At 36.2% G+C, this 22,692-nt stretch overlaps 1 protein-coding gene across 5 annotated transcripts in view; it reads left to right on the top strand.

Annotated features, from left to right (window-relative positions):
- LOC124008729 (tetratricopeptide repeat protein 39B) overlaps positions 1–22,692 on the top strand; it is an 86,279-nt gene that overhangs the window by 54,608 nt on the left and 8,979 nt on the right. For 3 of the 5 annotated variants that reach the window (XM_046320247.1, XM_046320246.1, XM_046320250.1), the window contains 6 exons: positions 47–114; positions 7,258–7,317; positions 10,728–10,889; positions 11,395–11,486; positions 20,773–20,893; positions 21,111–21,222. In XM_046320247.1, the coding sequence (XP_046176203.1) occupies positions 47–114; positions 7,258–7,317; positions 10,728–10,889; positions 11,395–11,486; positions 20,773–20,893; positions 21,111–21,222 (615 nt within the window). The remainder of the gene's footprint in view (positions 1–46; positions 115–7,257; positions 7,318–10,727; positions 10,890–11,394; positions 11,487–20,772; positions 20,894–21,110; positions 21,223–22,692) is intronic. The other 2 variants (XM_046320249.1, XM_046320248.1) reach the window with 1 other exon arrangement.

Here is a 22,692-nt window from a genome sequence, read left to right as displayed (position 1 = left end):
TCGGTTGTGTGATGGTGGTGTGATGGTTGTGTGATGGTTGTTCCAGGTACTGGAGAAGGAAACCTTGTAGAGGCAGAAGCCTTACTGGGACCTTACCTCGAGAAGTTCCCTAATGTAAGTATCTCTCACACACACACCCTGTATGGTAGAGTACTGATGGGAGTGTTTCTCTCCCAGGGTTCTATCATTCTGTATGGTAGAGTACTGATGGGAGTGTTTTTCTCCCAGGGTTCTATCATTCTTTAAGGAATACCTAGGATAGGATAAGTAATCCCTCTCACCCCCCCCCTTTAAGATTTAGATGCACTATTGTAAAGTGACTGTTCCACTGGATGTCATAAGGTGAATGCACCAATTTGTAAGTCGCTCTGGATAAGAGCGTCTGCTAAATGACTTAAATGTAAATGTAAATGTAGAGTACTGATGGGAGTGTTTCTCTCCTAGGGTTCTATCATTCTGTATGGTAGAGTACTGATGGGAGTGTTTCTCTCCCAGGGTTCTATCATTCTGTATGGTAGAGTACTGATGGGAGTGTTTCTCTCCCAGGGTTCTATCATTCTGTATGGTAGAGTACTGATGGGAGTGTTTCTCTCCTAGGGTTCTATCATTCTGTATGGTAGAGTACTGATGGGAGTGTTTCTCTCCTAGGGTTCTATCATTCTGTATGGTAGAGTACTGATGGGAGTGTTTCTCTCCCAGGGTTCTATCATTCTGTATGGTAGAGTACTGATGGGAGTGTTTCTCTCCCAGGGTTCTATCATTCTGTATGGTAGAGTACTGATGGGAGTGTTTCTCTCCTAGGGTTCTATCATTCTGTATGGTAGAGTACTGATGGGAGTGTTTCTCTCCTAGGGTTCTATCATTCTGTATGGTAGAGTACTGATGGGAGTGTTTCTCTCCCAGGGTTCTATCATTCTGTATGGTAGAGTACTGATGGGAGTGTTTCTCTCCTAGGGTTCTATCATTCTGTATGGTAGAGTACTGATGGGAGTGTTTCTCTCTCTGGGTTCTATCATTCTGTATGGTAGAGTACTGATGGGAGTGTTTCTCTCTCTGGGTTCTATCATTCTGTATGGTAGAGTACTGATGGGAGTGTTTCTCTCTCTGGGTTCTATCATTCTGTATGGTAGAGTACTGATGGGAGTGTTTCTCTCTCTGGGTTCTATCATTCTGTATGGTAGAGTACTGATGGGAGTGTTTCTCTCCCAGGGTTCTATCATTCTGTATGGTAGAGTACTGATGGGAGTGTTTCTCTCCCAGGGTTCTATCATTCTGTATGGTAGAGTACTGATGGGTGTGTTTCTCTCTCTGGGTTCTATCATTCTGTATGGTAGAGTACTGATGGGAGTGTTTCTCTCTCTGGGTTCTATCATTCTGTATGGTAGAGTACTGATGGGAGTGTTTCTCTCTCTGGGTTCTATCATTCTGTATGGTAGAGTACTGATGGGAGTGTTTCTCTCCTAGGGTTCTATCATTCTGTATGGTAGAGTACTGATGGGAGTGTCCCAGGGTTCTATCATTCTGTATTCTGATGGGAGTGTTTCTCTCCTAGGGTTCTATCATTCTGTATGGTAGAGTACTGATGGGAGTGTAGGGTTCTATCATTCTGTATGGTAGAGTACTGATGGGAGTGTTTCTCTCTAGGGTTCTATCATTCTGTATGGTAGAGTACTGATGGGAGTGTTTCTCTCCCAGGGTTCTATCATTCTGTATGGTAGAGTACTGATGGGAGTGTTTCTCCTAGGGTTCTATCATTCTGTATGGTAGAGTACTGATGGGAGTGTTTCTCTCTCTGGGTTCTATCATTCTGTATGGTAGAGTACATTCTAGGGTATTCTGTATGGTAGAGTACTGATTGAGGGTTCTATCATTCTGTATGGTAGAGTACTGATGGGTGTTTCTCTGTAGGGTTCTATCATTCTGTATGGTAGAGTACTGATGGGAGTGTTTCTCTCCCAGGGTTCTATCATTCTGTATGGTAGAGTACTGATGGGAGTGTTTCTCTCCCAGGGTTCTATCATTCTGTATGGTAGAGTACTGATGGGAGTGTTTCTCTCCTAGGGTTCTATCATTCTGTATGGTAGAGTACTGATGGGAGTGTTTCTCTCCTAGGGTTCTATCATTCTGTATGGTAGAGTACTGATGGGAGTGTTTCTCTCCCAGGGTTCTATCATTCTGTATGGTAGAGTACTGATGGGAGTGTTTCTCTCCTAGGGTTCTATCATTCTGTATGGTAGAGTACTGATGGGAGTGTTTCTCTCTCTGGGTTCTATCATTCTGTATGGTAGAGTACTGATGGGAGTGTTTCTCTCCTAGGGTTCTATCATTCTGTATGGTAGAGTACTGATGGGAGTGTTTCTCTCCTAGGGTTCTATCATTCTGTATGGTAGAGTACTGATGGGAGTGTTTCTCTCTCTGGGTTCTATCATTCTGTATGGTAGAGTACTGATGGGAGTGTTTCTCTCCCAGGGTTCTATCATTCTGTATGGTAGAGTACTGATGGGAGTGTTTCTCTCCCAGGGTTCTATCATTCTGTATGGTAGAGTACTGATGGGAGTGTTTCTCTCTCGGGTTCTATCATTCTGTATGGTAGAGTACTGATGGGAGTTTCTCTGTTCTATCATTCTCTCTCTGGGTTCTATCATTCTGTATGGTAGAGTACTGATGGGAGTGTTTCTCTCTCTGGGTTCTATCATTCTGTATGGTAGAGTACTGATGGGAGTGTTTCTCTCCTAGGGTTCTATCATTCTGTATGGTAGAGTACTGATGGGGACTGATGTTTCTCTCCCAGGGTTCTATCATTCTGTATGGTAGAGTACTGATGGGAGTGTTTCTCTCCTAGGGTTCTATCATTCTGTATGGTAGAGTACTGATGGGAGTGTTTCTCTCCTAGGGTTCTATCATTCTGTATGGTAGAGTACTGATGGGAGTGTTTCTCTCCTAGGGTTCTATCATTCTGTATGGTAGAGTACTGATGGGAGTGTTTCTCTCAGGGTTCTATCATTCTGTATGGTAGAGTACTGATGGGAGTGTTTCTCTCCTAGGGTTCTATCATTCTGTATGGTAGAGTAGTGATGGGAGTGTTTCTCTCTAGGGTTCTATCATTCTGTATGGTAGAGTACTGATGGGAGTGTTTCTCTCCTAGGGTTCTATCATTCTGTATGGTAGAGTACTGATGGGAGTGTTTCTCTCCTAGGGTTCTATCATTCTGTATGGTAGAGTACTGATGGGAGTGTTTCTCTCCTAGGGTTCTATCATTCTGTATGGTAGAGTACTGATGGGAGGGTTCTATCATTCTGTATGGTAGAGTACTGATGGGAGTGTTTCTCTCCTAGGGTTCTATCATTCTGTATGGTAGAGTACTGATGTGTTTCTCTCCTAGGGTTCTATCATTCTGTATGGTAGAGTACTGATGGGAGTGTTTCTCTCCTAGGGTTCTATCATTCTGTATGGTAGAGTACTGATTGTGTTTCTCCTGGTTCTATCATTCTGTCAGTGTTTCTCTCTCTGGGTTCTATCATTCTGTATGGTAGAGTACTGATGGGAGTGTTTCTCTCTCTAGGGTTCTATCATTCTGTATGGTAGAGTACTGATGGGATGTTTCTCTCTCTGGGTTCTATCATTCTGTATGGTTAGTACTGATGGGAGTGTTTCTCTCTCTGGGTTCTATCATTCTGTATGGTAGAGTACTGATGGGAGTGTTTCTCTCTCTGGGTTCTATCATTCTGTATGGTAGAGTACTGATGGGAGTGTTTCTCTCTGGGTTCTATCATTCTGTATGGTAGAGTACTGATGGGAGTGTTTCTCTCTCTGGGTTCTATCATTCTGTATGGTAGAGTACTGATGGGAGTGTTTCTCTCCTAGGGTTCTATCATTCTGTATGGTAGAGTACTGATGGGAGTGTTTCTCTCTCTGGGTTCTCATTCTGTATGGTTGGTCTGGGTTCTATCATTCTGTATGGTAGAGTACTGATGGGAGTGTTTCTCTCCTAGGGTTCTATCATTCTGTATGGTAGAGTACTGATGGGAGTGTTTCTCTCTCTAGGGTTCTATCATTCTGTATGGTGAGTACTGATGGGAGTGTTTCTCTCCCAGGGTTCTATCATTCTGTATGGTAGAGTACTGATGGGAGTGTTTCCTCCTAGGGTTCTATCATTCTGTATGGTAGAGTACTGATGGGAGTGTTTCTCTCCTGGGTTCTATCATTCTGTATGGTAGAGTACTGATGGGAGTGTTTCTCTCTCTGGGTTCTATCATTCTGTATGGTCAGAGTACTGATGAGGATGGGAGTGTTTCTCTCCTGGGTTCTATCATTCTGTATGGTAGAGTACTGATGGGAGTGTTTCTCTCCTAGGGTTCTATCATTCTGTATGGTAGAGTACTGATGGGAGTGTTTCTCTCCCAGGGTTCTATCATTCTGTATGGTAGAGTACTGATGGGAGTGTTTCTCTCCCAGGGTTCTATCATTCTGTATGGTAGAGTACTGATGGGAAGGGTTCTATCATTCTGTATGGTAGAGTACTGATGGGAGTGTTTCTCTCTCTGGGTTCTATCATTCTGTATGGTAGAGTACTGATGGGATCTCCTGTATGGTTCTATCATTCTGTATGGTAGAGTACTGATGGGAGTGTTTCTCCCTAGGGTTCTATCATTCTGTATGGTTACTGATGGGAGTGTTTCTCTCCTAGGGTTCTATCATTCTGTATGGTAGAGTACTGATGGGAGTGTTTCTCTCTCTGGGTTCTATCATTCTGTATGGTAGAGTACTGATGGGAGTGTTTCCCTCTCTGGGTTCTATCATTCTGTATGGTAGAGTACTGATGGGAGTGTTTCTCTCTCTGGGTAAGGGGTTCTATCATTCTGTATGTAGAGTACTGATGGGAGTGTTTCTCTCCTAGGGTTCTATCATTCTGTATGGTAGAGTACTGATGGGAAGTTCTATCATTCTGTATGGTAGAGTGCTGGGAGTGTTTCTCTCCTAGAGTACTGTTCTAATTCTGTATGGTAGAGTACTGATGGGAGTGTTTCTCTCCCAGGGTTCTATCATTCTGTATGGTAGAGTACTGATGGGAGTGTTTCTCTCCCAGGGTTCTATCATTCTGTATGGTAGAGTACTGATGGGAGTGTTTCTCTCCCAGGGTTCTATCATTCTGTATGGTAGAGTACTGATGGGAGTGTTTCTCTCCCAGGGTTCTATCATTCTGTATGGTAGAGTACTGATGGGAGTGTTTCTCTCCTAGGGTTCTATCATTCTGTATGGTAGAGTACTGATGGGAGTGTTTCTCTCTCTGGGTTCTATCATTCTGTATGGTAGAGTACTGATGGGAGTGTTTCTCTCCTAGGGTTCTATCATTCTGTATGGTAGAGTACTGATGGGAGTGTTTCTCTCTCTGGGTTCTATCATTCATTCTGTTTCTCTAGGGTTCTATCATTCTGTAGAGTACTGATGGGAGTGTTTCTCTCCCAGGGTTCTATCATTCTGTATGGTAGAGGGTCTCCTAGGGTTCTATCATTCTGTATGGTAGAGTACTGATGGGAGTGTTTCTCTCCTAGGGTTCTATCATTCTGTATGGTAGAGTACTGATGGGAGTGTTTCTCTCCTAGGGTTCTATCATTCTGTATGGTAGAGTACTGATGGGAGTGTTTCTCTCCCAGGGTTCTATCATTCTGTATGGTAGAGTACTGATGGGAGTGTTTCTCTCCTAGGGTTCTATCATTCTGTATGGTAGAGTACTGATGGGAGTGTTTCTCTCCCAGGGTTCTATCATTCTGTATGGTTTCTCTCCCAGAGTACTGATGGGAGTGTTTCTCTCCTAGGGTTCTATCATTCTGTATGGTAGAGTACTGATGGGAGTGTTTCTCTCTCTGGGTTCTATCATTCTGTATGGTAGAGTACTGATGGGAGTGTTTCTCTCTCTGGGTTCTATCATTCTGTATGGTAGAGTACTGATGGGAGTGTTTCTCTCTCTGGGTTCTATCATTCTGTATGGTAGAGTACTGATGGGAGTGTTTCTCTCCTAGGGTTCTATCATTCTGTATGGTAGAGTACTGATGGGAGTGTTTCTCTCTCTGGGTTCTATCATTCTGTATGGTAGAGTACTGATGGGAGTGTTTCTCTCTCTGGGTTCTATCATTCTGTATGGTAGAGTACTGATGGGAGTGTTTCTCTCCTAGGGTTCTATCATTCTGTATGGTAGAGTACTGATGGGAGTGTTTCTCTCCTAGGGTTCTATCATTCTGTATGGTAGAGTACTGATGGGAGTGTTTCTCTCCCAGGGTTCTATCATTCTGTATGGTAGAGTACTGATGGGAGTGTTTCTCTCTCTGGGTTCTATCATTCTGTATGGTAGAGTACTGATGGGAGTGTTTCTCTCCTAGGGTTCTATCATTCTGTATGGTAGAGTACTGATGGGAGTGTTTCTCTCTCTGGGTTCTATCATTCTGTATGGTAGAGTACTGATGGGAGTGTTTCTCTCCTAGGGTTCTATCATTCTGTATGGTAGAGTACTGATGGGAGTGTTTCTCTCCCAGGGTTCTATCAAATCAAATCAAATGTATTTATAAGGCCCTTCGTACATCAGCTGATATCTCAAAGTGCTGTACAGAAACCCAGCCTAAAACCCCAAACAGCAAACAATGCAGGTGTAAAAGCACTATCATTCTGTATGGTAGAGTACTGATGGGAGTGTTTCTCTCTCTGGGTTCTATCATTGTGTATGGTAGAGTACTGATGGGAGTGTTTCTCTCTCTGGGTTCTATCATTCTGTATGGTAGAGTACTGATGGGAGTGTTTCTCTCTCTGGGTTCTATCATTCTGTATGGTAGAGTACTGATGGGAGTGTTTCTCTCCTAGGGTTCTATCATTCTGTATGGGAGTACTGATGGGAGTGTTTCTCTCCTGGGTTCTATCATTCTGTATGGTAGAGTACTGATGGGAGTGTTTCTCTCCTAGGGTTCTATCATTCTGTATGGTAGAGTACTGATGGGAGTGTTTCTCTCTCTGGGTTCTATCATTCTGTATGGTAGAGTACTGATGGGAGTGTTTCTCTCTCTGGGTTCTATCATTCTGTATGGTAGAGTACTGATGGGAGTGTTTCTCTCTCTGGGTTCTATCATTCTGTATGGTAGAGTACTGATGGGAGTGTTTCTCTCCCAGGGTTCTATCATTCTGTATGGTAGAGTACTGATGGGAGTGTTTCTCTCCTAGGGTTCTATCATTGTGTATGGTAGAGTACTGATGGGAGTGTTTCTCTCCTAGGGTTCTATCATTCTGTTTTATTCTGCTCGGATTGCTGTGCTCAGGGGAAACTTCGAGAAGGTGTGTGAAACATCAAAGAAAACTAAAGCAGATATTTTTTAATGATTCCAATACAAATGTTATATACAGTACCAGTCAAAGGTTTGGACACACCTACTCATTCAAGGATTTTTCTTCGTTTTGACTATGTTCTACATTGTAGAATAATAGTGAAGACATCAAAACTATTTTTTTTAAACATACATGGAATCATGTAGTAACCAAACAAGTGTTATATATATTTGAGATTCTTAAAAGTAGCCACCCTTTGCCTTGATGACAGCTTTGTACACTCTTGGCATTCTCTCAACCAGCTTCACCTGGAATGTTTTTCCAACAGTCTTGAAGGAGTTTCCACACATGCTGAGCACTTGTTGGCTGCTTTTCCTTCACTCTGCGGTCCAACTCATCCCAAACCATCTCAAATGGGTTGAGGTCAGGTGATTGTGGAGGCCAGGTCATCTGATGCGGCACTCAATCACTCTCCTTCTTGGTCAAATAACCCTTACACAGCCTGGAGGTGTGTTGGGTCATTGTCCTGTTGAAAAACAAATGATAGTCCCACAAAGAGCAGATCAGATGGGATGGCGTATTGCTGCAGAATGCTGTGGGAGCCATGCTGGTTAAGTGTGCCTTGAATTCTAAATAAATCACTGAAGGGTCACCAGCAAAGCACCACCACACCTCCTCCTCCATGCTTCACGGTGGGAACCACACATGCAGAGATCATCCATTCACCTACTCTGTCTCACAAAGACATCACACCTCCTCCTCCATGCTTCACGGTGGGAACCACACATGCTGAGATCATCCCTTCACCACTCTGCGTCTCACAAAGACACGGCGGATGGAACCAAAAATCTCCAATTTGGACTCATCAGACCAAAGGACAGATTTCCACCGGTCTAATGTCCATTGCTCGTGTTTCTTGCCCCAATCAAGTCTCTTCTTCTTATTGGTGTCCTTTAGTAGTGGTTTCTTTGCAGCAATTCAACCATGAAGGCCTGATTCACGCAGTCTCCTCTGAACAGGTGATGTTGAGATGTGTCTGTTACTTGAACATAAATACTCTTTGAAGCATTTAGTTGTGCTGCAACCTGAGGATGGTAACTCTAATGATCTTATCCTCTGCTGCAGAGGTAACTCTGGGTCTTCCTTTCCTGTGGCGGTCCTCATGAGAGCCAGTTAACTCTAATGATCTTATCCTCTGCTGCAGAGGTAACTCTGGGTCTTCCTTTCCTGTGGCGGTCCTCATGAGAGCCAGTTAACTCTAATGATCTTATCCTCTGCTGCAGAGGTAACTCTGGGTCTTCCTTTCCTGTGGCGGTCCTCATGAGAGCCAGTTAACTCTAATGAACTTATCCTCTGCTGCAGAGGTAACTCTGGGTCTTCCTTTCCTGTGGCGGTCCTCATGAGAGCCAGTTAACTCTAATGATCTTATCCTCTGCTGCAGAGGTAACTCTGGGTCTTCCTTTCCTGTGGCGGTCCTCATGAGAGCCAGTTAACTCTAATGATCTTATCCTCTGCTGCAGAGGTAACTCTGGGTCTTCCTTTCCTGTGGCGGTCCTCATGAGAGCCAGTTAACTCTAATGATCTTATCCTCTGCTGCAGAGGTAACTCTGGGTCTTCCTTTCCTGTGGTGGTCCTCATGAGAGCCAGTTAACTCTAATGATCTTATCCTCTGCTGCAGAGGTAACTCTGGGTCTTCCTTTCCTGTGGCGGTCCTCATGAGAGCCAGTTAACTCTAATGAACTTATCCTCTGCTGCATAGGTAACTCTGGGTCTTCCTTTCCTGTGGCGGTCCTCATGAGAGCCAGTTAACTCTAATGATCTTATCCTCTGCTGCAGAGGTAACTCTGGGTCTTCCTTTCCTGTGGCGGTCCTCATGAGAGCCAGTTAACTCTAATGATCTTATCCTCTGCTGCAGAGGTAACTCTGGGTCTTCCTTTCCTGTGGCGGTCCTCATGAGAGCCAGTTAACTCTAATGATCTTATCCTCTGCTGCAGAGGTAACTCTGGGTCTTCCTTTCCTGTGGCGGTACTCATGAGAGCCAGTTAACTCTAATGAACTTATCCTCTGCTGCAGAGGTAACTCTGGGTCTTCCTTTCCTGTGGCGGTACTCATGAGAGCCAGTTAACTCTAATGAACTTATCCTCTGCTGCAGAGGTAACTCTGGGTCTTCCTTTCCTGTGGGGGTACTCATGAGAGCCAGTTAACTCTAATGATCTTATCCTCTGCTGCAGAGGTAACTCTGGGTCTTCCTTTCCTGTGGCGGTACTCATGAGAGCCAGTTAACTCTAATGATCGTATCCTCTGCTGCAGAGGTAACTCTGGGTCTTCCTTTCCTGTGGCGGTACTCATGAGAGCCAGTTAACTCTAATGAACTTATCGTCTGCTGCAGAGGTAACTCTGGGTCTTCCTTTCCTGTGGCGGTACTCATGAGAGCCAGTTAACTCTAATGAACTTATCCTCTGCTGCAGAGGTAACTCTGGGTCTTCCTTTCCTGTGACGGTACTCATGAGAGCCAGTTAACTCTAATGAACTTATCCTCTGCTGCAGAGGTAACTCTGGGTCTTCCTTTCCTGTGACGGTCCTCATGAGAGCCAGTTAACTCTAATGAACTTATCCTCTGCTGCAGAGGTAACTCTGGGTCTTCCTTTCCTGTGACGGTCCTCATGAGAGCCAGTTAACTCTAATGAACTTATCCTCTGCTGCAGAGGTAACTCTGGGTCTTCCTTTCCTGTGACGGTCCTCATGAGAGCCAGTTTCATCATAGCTCTTGATGGTTTTTACGCTTCCACTTGAAGAAACTTTCAACATTTTTTAAATGTTCCAGATTGACTGACCTTCATGCCTTAAAGTAATGCTGGACTGGTGTTACTCTTTGCTTATTTGAGCTGTTCTTGGCATAATATGGTCTTGGTCTTTTACCAAACAGGGCTATCTTATGTATACCAACCCTACCTTGTCACAACACAACTGATTGGCTCAAACGCTTTAAGAAGGAAATAAATTCCACAAACTAACTTTTAACAAGGCACACCTGTTAATTGAAATGCATTCCAGGTGACTACCTCATGAAGCTGGTTGAGAGAATGCCAAGAGTGTGCAAAGCTGTCATCAAGGCAAAGTGTGGCTACTTTGAAGAATCTAAAATATAAAGTACAGTTTGTTTTGTTTAACACTTCTACTACATGATTCCATATGTGTTATTTAATAGTTGTGATGTCTTCACTCTTATTCTACAATGTAGAAAATAGTAAAAATAAAGAAAAACCCTGGAATGAGTATGTGTGTCCAAACTTTTGACCGATTCTGTACATAGTAACTTCTATCATCACTACAGGAAATAAGACCTCTGTCTCTCTCTACCTCTCTCTTTCGCTCTCAAACTCTTTCAACCTCTCACTCTCCCTCCCCCCCCACCCCAGGCCCAGTTAAAGTTTGAGGAGTGTATCTTAGCCCAGTCTCAGTGGAGACAGATTCACCACCTGTGTTACTGGGAGTTGATGTGGAGTCACTCCTTCACTCAGGACTGGCTGCAGGCATACAGATACGCTGACCTGCTCTGTAAGGAGAGTCGCTGGTCCAAGGTAGGTCGACACCCCCCCTGACCCCTGTATGTCTCTGTAAGGAGAGTCGCTGGTCCAAGGTAGGTCGACACCCCCTGACCCCTGTATGTTTCTGTAAGGAGAGTCGCTGGTCCAAGGTAGGTCGACACCCCCTGACCCCTGTATGTCTCTGTAAGGAGAGTCGCTGGTCCAAGGTAGGTCGACACCCCCCGACCCCTGTATGTCTCTGTAAGGAGAGTCGCTGGTCCAAGGTAGGTCGACACCCCCCGACCCCTGTATGTTTCTGTAAGGAGAGTCGCTGGTCCAAGGTAGGTCGACAGTCCCTGAACCCCGACCCCTGTATGTCTCTGTAAGGAGAGTCGCTGGTCCAAGAGGGAGGGAGGGACACATACACACCCTGGAGAGGGACACACCCTGACCTCTAACCCCTGTGTGTATAGGCCATCTATGTCTACCAGAAGACTGCTATCCTCTCTATGTTGCCTGAAGAGACACCCCCCCTGACCTCTAACCCCTGTGTGTATAGGCCATCTATATCTACCAGAAGGCTGCTATCCTCTCTATGTTGCCTGAAGAGGAGATCAAGAAGACTGGAGAGAACGTGGTCGAGCTGTTCAGGTGAGCTTACATATGTTCACAGACGGCGTTCATAACTGCTCATTGTAGGTCATAAAACATTCATAGCAGCTCACAGGCCGGGCATACATTACTTACATTACATACATTACTGACATTACTGACATTACTGACATTATATACATTACTGACATTATATACATTACTGACATTATATACATTATATACATTACATACATTATATACATTACTGACATTATATACATTACTGACATTACTGACATTATATACATTACTGACATTATATACATTACTGACATTATATACATTACATACATTATATACATTACATACATTATATACATTACTGACATTACTGACATTATATACATTACTGACATTACTGACATTATATACATTACTGACATTATATACATTACTGACATTACTGACATATACATTACTGACATTATATACATTACTGACATTATATACATTACATACATTATATACATTATATACATTACTGACATTATATACATTACTGACATTACTGACATTACTGACATTATATACATTACTGACATTACATACATTATATACATTACTGACATTACATACATTATATACATTACTGACATTATATACATTACATACATTACTGACATTATATACATTACTGACATTATATACATTACTGACATTACATACATTATATACATTACTGACATTACTGACATTATATACATTACTGACATTATATACATTACTGACATTATATACATTACTGACATTACATACATTACTTACATTATATACATTACTGACATTACTGACATTATATACATTACTGACATTACATACATTATATACATTACTGACATTACATACATTACTGACATTATATACATTACTGACATTATATACATTACATACATTACTGACATTATATACATTACTGACATTATATACATTACTGACATTATATACATTACTGACATTACTGACATTACTGACATTACTGACATTACTGACATTATATACATTACTGACATTATATACATTACTGACATTACTGACATTATATACATTACTGACATTATATACATTACTGACATTATTTACATTACTGACATTACATACATTACTGACATTACATACATTACTGACATTATATACATTACTAACATTATATACATTACTGACATTATATACATTACTGACATTACATACATTACTGACATATACATTACTGACATTATATACATTACTGACATTATATACATTACTGACATTACATACATTACTGACATTACATACATTACTGACATTACATACATTACTGACATTACTGACATTACTGACATTATATACATTACTAACATTATATACATTACTGACATTATATACATTACTGACATTATATACATTACTGACATTATATACATTACTGACATTATATACATTATATACATTACTGACATTATATACATTACTGACATTACTGACATTATATACATTACTGACATTATATACATTACTGACATTATATACATTACTTACATTACTGACATTATATACATTACTGACATTACATACATTACTGACATTATATACATTACTGACATTATATACATTACTGACATTATATACATTACTGGCATTATATACATTACTGACATTATATACATTATATACATTATATACATTACTGACATTATATACATTACTGACATTACTGACATTATATACATTATATACATTACTGACATTATATACATTACTGACATTATATACATTACTGACATTATATACATTACTGACATTACATACATTACTGACATTACATACATTATATACATTACTGACATTACTGACATTATATACATTACTGACATTATATACATTACTGACATTACATACATTACTGACATTACATACATTACTGACATTACATACATTATATACATTACTGACATTATATACATTACTGACATTATATACATTACTGACATTATATACATTACTGACATTATATACATTACTGACATTATATACATTACTGACATTACATACATTACTGACATTACATACATTATATACATTACTGACATTACTGACATTATATACATTACTGACATTATATACATTACTGACATTACATACATTACTGACATTATATACATTACTGACATTATATACATTACTGACATTACTTACATTATATACATTACTGACATTACTTACATTATATACATTACTGACATTACATACATTACTGACATTACATACATTATATACATTACTGACATTATATACATTACTGACATTACATACATTACTTACATTATATACATTACTGACATTACTGACATTATATACATTACTGACATTACATACATTATATACATTACTGACATTACTGACATTACATACATTACTGACATTATATACATTACTGACATTATATACATTACATACATTACTGACATTATATACATTACTGACATTACATACATTACTGACATTATATACATTACTGACATTATATACATTACTGACATTATATACATTACTGACATTACTGACATTACATACATTACTGACATTACTGACATTATATACATTACTGACATTATATACATTACTGACATTACTGACATTATATACATTACTGACATTATATACATTACTGACATTATTTACATTACTGACATTACATACATTACTGACATTACATACATTACTGACATATACATTACTGACATTATATACATTACTGACATTATATACATTACTGACATTATATACATTACTGACATTACATACATTACTGACATTACATACATTACTGACATTACATACATTACTGACATTACTAACATTATATACATTACTGACATTATATACATTACTGACATTATATACATTACTGACATTATATACATTACTGACATTATATACATTACTGACATTATATACATTATATACATTACTGACATTACATACATTACTGACATTACATTATATACATTACTGACATTATATACATTACTGACATTATATACATTACTGACATTATATACATTACTATACATTATATACATTACTACATTATATACATTATATACATTATATACATTATATACATTACTGACATTATATACATTACTGACATTATATGACATTATATACATTATATACATTACTGACATTATATACATTACTGACATTATATACATTACTGACATTATATACATTACTGACATTACATACATACATTACTGACATTATTACATACATTATATACATTACTGACATTACTATACATTATATACATTTACTGACATTACTACATTACTGACATTATATACATTACTGACATTACATACATTACTGACATTACATACATATACATTACTGACATTATATACATTACTGACATTATATACATTACTGACATTATATACATTACTGACATTATATACATTACTGACATTATATACATTACTGACATTACATACATTATATACATTACTGACATTATATACATTACTGACATTACTGACATTATATACATTACTGACATTACATACATTACTGACATTACATACATTACTGACATTATATACATTACTGACATTATATACATTACTGACATTATATACATTATATACATTACTGACATTACTTACATTATATACATTACTGACATTACATACATTACTGACATTACATACATTATATTACATTACTGACATTATATACATTACTGACATTATATACATTATTACATTATATACATTACTGACATTACTGACATTATATACATTTACTATACATTACATTATACATTATATACATTACTGACATTACTGACATTATACATACATTACTGACATTATATACATTACTGACATTATATACATTATATACATTACTGACATTATATACATTACTGACATTACATACATTACTGACATTATATACATTACTGACATTATATACATTACTGACATTATATACATTACTGACATTACTGACATTACATACATTACTGACATTACTGACATTATATACATTACTGACATTATATACATTACTGACATTACTGACATTATATACATTACTGACATTATATACATTACTGACATTATTTACATTACTGACATTACATACATTACTGACATTACATACATTACTGACATATACATTACTGACATTATATACATTACTGACATTATATACATTACTGACATTACATACATTACTGACATTACACATTATATATACATTACATACATTATATACATTACTGACATTATATACATTACTGACATTATATACATTACTGACATTATATACATTACTGACATTATATACATTACTGACATTATGACATTACTGACATTATATACATTATTACTGACATTATATACATTACATTATGACATTACTGACATTATATACATTACTGACATTACTGACATTACTGACATTATATGACATTATATACATTACTGACATTATATACATTACTGACATTATATACATTACATTATATACATTTACATTGACATTTATACATTACACATTACTGACATTATATACATTACTGACATTATTATATACATTACTGACATTATATACATTACTGACATTATATACATTACTGACATTATATACATTACTGACATTATATACATTATATACATTACTGACATTATATACATTACATTATATACATTACTGACATTACATACATTACTGACATTACATACATTACTACATTATACATTACATTATACATTATATACATTACTGACATTATATACATTATGACATTATATACATTACTGACATTACTTACATTATATACATTACTGACATTATATACATTACTGACATTACATACATTACATTATATACATTACATTACTGACATTATATACATTACTGACATTATATACATTACTGACATTACTTACATTATATACATTACTGACATTACATACATTACTGACATTACATACATTATATACATTACATACATTATATACATTACTGACATTATATACATTACTGACATTATATACATTACTGACATTACTTACATTATATACATTACTGACATTACTTACATTATATACATTACTGACATTACATACATTACTGACATTACATACATTATATACATTACTGACATTATATACATTACTGACATTATATACATTACTGACATTACATACATTACTGACATTACATACATTACTGACATTATATACATTACTGACATTATATACATTACTGACATTATATACATTACTGACATTATATACATTATATACATTACTGACATTATATACATTACTGACATTATATACATTACTGACATTATATACATTACTGACATTACATACATTATATACATTACTGACATTATATACATTATATACATTACTGACATTATATACATTACATACATTATATACATTATATACATTACTGACATTATATACATTACTGACATTACTATACATTACTGACATTATATACATTACTGACATTACTGACATTATATACATTACTGACATTACATACATTATATACATTACTGACATTATATACATTACTGACATTATATACATTATATACATTACTGACATTATATACATTACTGACATTATATACATTATATACATTACTGACATTATATACATTATATACATTACTGACATTATATACATTACTGACATTATATACATTACTGACATTATATACATTACTGACATTACTGACATTATATACATTACATACATTATATACATTACTGACATTACATACATTATATACATTACTGACATTATATACATTACTGACATTACATACATTACTGACATTATATACATTATATACATTACTGACATTATATACATTACTGACATTATATACATTACTGACATTACATACATTATATACATTACTGACATTATATACATTATATACATTACTGACATTATATACATTACTGACATTACATACATTATATACATTACTGACATTATATACATTACTGACATTACATACATTATATACATTACTGACATTATATACATTATATACATTACTGACATTATATACATTATATACATTACTGACATTATATACATTATATACATTACTGACATTATATACATTACTGACATTACTGACATTATATACATTATATACATTATATACATTACTGACATTATATACATTACTGACATTATATACATTACTGACATTATATACATTACTGACATTACTGACATTATATACATTACTGACATTATATACATTATAGACATTACTGACATTACTGACATTATATACATTACTGACATTATATACATTACTGACATTACTGACATTATATACATTACTGACATTATATACATTACTGACATTATATACATTACTGACATTATATACATTATATACATTACTGCCATTATATACATTACTGCCATTATATACATTACTGACATTACATACATTACTGACATTATATACATTACTGACATTATATACATTACATACATTACTGACATTATATACATTACTGACATTATATACATTACTGACATTACTGACATTACATACATTACTGACATTATATACATTATATACATTACTGACATTATATACATTACTGACATTACATACATTACTGACATTATATACATTATATACATTACTGACATTATATACATTACTGACATTATATACATTACTGACATTACATACATTATATACATTACTGACATTATATACATTATATACATTACTGACATTATATACATTACTGACATTACATACATTATATACATTACTGACATTATATACATTACTGACATTACATACATTATATACATTACTGACATTATATACATTACTGACATTATATACATTATATACATTACTGACATTATATACATTATATACATTACTGACATTATATACATTACTGACATTACTGACATTATATACATTACTGACATTACATACATTATATACATTACTGACATTACATACATTATATACATTACTGACATTACATACATTATACACATTACTGACATTATATACATTACATACATTACTGACATTATATACATTACTGACATTACTGACATTATATACATTACTGACATTATATACATTACTGACATTACTGACATTATATACATTACTGACATTATATACATTACTGACATTATATACATTACTGACATTATACATTATATACATTACTGACATTATATACATTACTGACATTATATACATTACTGACATTATATACATTACTGACATTACATACATTACTGACATTATATACATTATATACATTATATACATTACTGACATTATATACATTACTGACATTATATACAGTATATACATTACTGACATTATATACATTACTGACATATACATTACTGACATTACATACATTATATACATTACTGACATTATATACATTACTGACATTATATACATTACTGACATTATATACATTATATACAGTATATACATTACATACATTACATACATTACTGACATTATATACATTGCTGACATTATATACATTATATACATTACTGACATTATATACATTACTGACATTATATACATTATATACATTACTGACATTACATACATTATATACATTACTGACATTACATACATTATATACATTACTGACATTATATACATTATATACATTACATACATTATATACATTACTGACATTACTGACATTATATACATTATATACATTACTGACATTATATACATTACTGACATTATATACATTACTGACATTATATACATTACTGACATTATATACATTACTGACATTACATACATTATATACTTTATATACATTACTGACATTATATACATTACTGACATTATATACATTACTGACATTACTGACATTACTGACATTATATACATTACTGACATTATATACATTATATACATTACTGACATTATATACATTATATACATTACTGCCATTATATACATTACTGGCATTACTGACATTATATACATTACTGACATTACTGACATTATATACATTACTGACATTATATACATTACTGACATTATATACATTACTGACATTACTGACATTATATACATTACTGCCATTATATACATTACTGACATTACTGACATTATATACATTACTGACATTACTGACATTACTGACATTATATACATTACTGACATTATATACATTATATACATTATATACATTACTGACATTATATACATTACTGACATTACTGACATTATATACATTACTGACATTATATACATTACTGACATTATATACATTATATACATTACTGACATTATATACATTACTGACATTACATACATTATATACATTATATACATTACTGACATTATATACATTACTGACATTATATACATTATATACATTACTGACATTACTGACATTATATACATTACTGACATTACTGACATTACTGACATTATATACATTACTGACATTATATACATTACTGACATTATATACATTACTGGCATTACTGACATTATATACATTACTGACATTACTGACATTATATACATTATATACATTATATACATTACTGACATTATATACATTATATACATTACTGCCATTATATACATTACTGACATTACCGACATTATATACATTACTGACATTACTGACATTATATACATTACTGACATTATATACATTACTGACATTATATACATTACTGACATTACTGACATTATATACATTACTGACATTATATACATTACTGACATTATATACATTACTGACATTATATACATTATATACATTACTGCCATTATATACATTACTGACATTACATACATTACTGACATTATATACATTACATACATTACTGACATTATATACATTACATACATTACTGACATTATATACATTACTGACATTATATACATTACTGACATTATATACATTACTGACATTATATACATTATATACATTACTGACATTATATACATTACTGACATTATATACATTATATACATTACTGACATTATATACATTATATACATTACTGACATTATATACATTATATACATTACTGACATTATATACATTACTGACATTACTGACATTATATACATTACTGACATTACTGACATTACTGACATTACTGACATTACATACATTACTGACATTACTGACATTATATACATTACTTACATTACTTACATTAACATGACTATGTTGTGTGTGTGTGTGTAGGCAGGTAGAGGGGCTGAAGCAGAGACTAGCAGGGAAGTCCATACCTACTGAGAAGTTTGCAGTGAGGAAATCACGAAGATACAATGCCAGAAACCCTGTCAAACTGGTGGTCCCAGCACTGGTAACACACACGCACACAGATATACAAACACACACACACACACACAGACACACACACTTAATAACTTTTTTCCATTCTGATGCTTCCCCCCCTCTCTTTCTCTGTGTGTGTGTGTGTGTGTGTGTGTGTGTGTGTGTGTGTGTGTGTGTGTGTGTGTGTGTGTGTGTGTGTGTGTGTGTGTGTGTGTGTGTGTGTGTGTGTGTGTGTGTGTGTGTAGGAGATGATGTACGTATGGAATGGTTTCACCATCGTAGGGAAGAGAGCAGACACCACAGAGAGTCTCCTCATCACCATAGAGAAGACAGAGGAGGAGCTAAGCAACGACCCCAGTAAACACACACAAAGGACCCCAGTAAACACACACAAAGGACCCCAGTAAACACACACAAAGGACCCCAGTAAACACACACAAAGGACCCCAGTAAACACACACAAAGGACCCCAGTAAACACACACAAAGGACCCCAGTAAAAACACACACAAAGGACCCCAGTAAACACACACAAAGGACCCCAGTAAACACACACAAAGGACCCCAGTAAACACACACACACACACAAACACACACACACACACGATTCCAGTAAACACACACACACACACGACCCCAGTAAACACACACACACACACACACACGACCCCAGTAAACACACACACACACACACGACCCCAGTAAACACACACACACACACACGACCCCAGTAAACACACACACACACACGACCCCAGTAAACACACACACACACACACACGACCCCAGTAAACACACACACACACACACGACCCCAGTAAACACACACACACACACACACGACCCCAGTAAACACACACACACACGACCCCAGTAAACACACAAACACACACGACCCCAGTAAACACACAAACACACACGACCCCAGTAAACACACACACACGACCCCAGTAAACACACACACACACCTACGACCCCAGTAAACACACACACACACACACACACGACCCCAGTAAACACACACACACACACACAACCCCAGTAAACACACACACACACACACGACCCCAGTAAACACACACACACACACACACGACCCCAGTAAACACACACACACACACACGACCCCAGTAAACTCACACACACACACACACACACACACACACACACACACACACACACACACACACACACACACACACACACACACACACACACACACACACACACACACACACGACCCCAGTAAACACACACACACACACACACACGACCCCAGTAAACACACACACACACACACGACCCCAGTAAACACACACACACACACACGACCCCAGTAAACTCACACACACACACACACGACCCCAGTAAACACACACACACACACACACACACACACACACACACACACACACACACACACACACACACACACACACACACACACACACACACACACACACACACACACACACACACACACACGACCCCAGTAAAATCCACACACACACACACACACACACACACACACACACACACACACACACACACACACACACACACACACACACACACACACACACACACACACAAGACCCCAGTAAACTCTCACACACACACACACAACCCCAATAAACACACACACACACACACACACACGACCCCAGTAAACTCTCACACACACACACACGACCCCAATAAACACACACACACACACACACACACGACCCCAGTAAACTCACACACACACGACCCCAGTAAACACACACACACACACACACGACCCCAGTAAACACACACACACACACACGACCCCAGTAAACACACA

Source organism: Oncorhynchus gorbuscha, linkage group LG21 (genome assembly GCF_021184085.1).
Source record: "Oncorhynchus gorbuscha isolate QuinsamMale2020 ecotype Even-year linkage group LG21, OgorEven_v1.0, whole genome shotgun sequence".
Classification (NCBI taxonomy): Eukaryota; Metazoa; Chordata; class Actinopteri; order Salmoniformes; family Salmonidae; genus Oncorhynchus; species Oncorhynchus gorbuscha.
The sequence above is the reverse complement of the archived record's forward strand: the minus strand, read 5'-3'. Positions and strand labels throughout refer to the sequence as shown.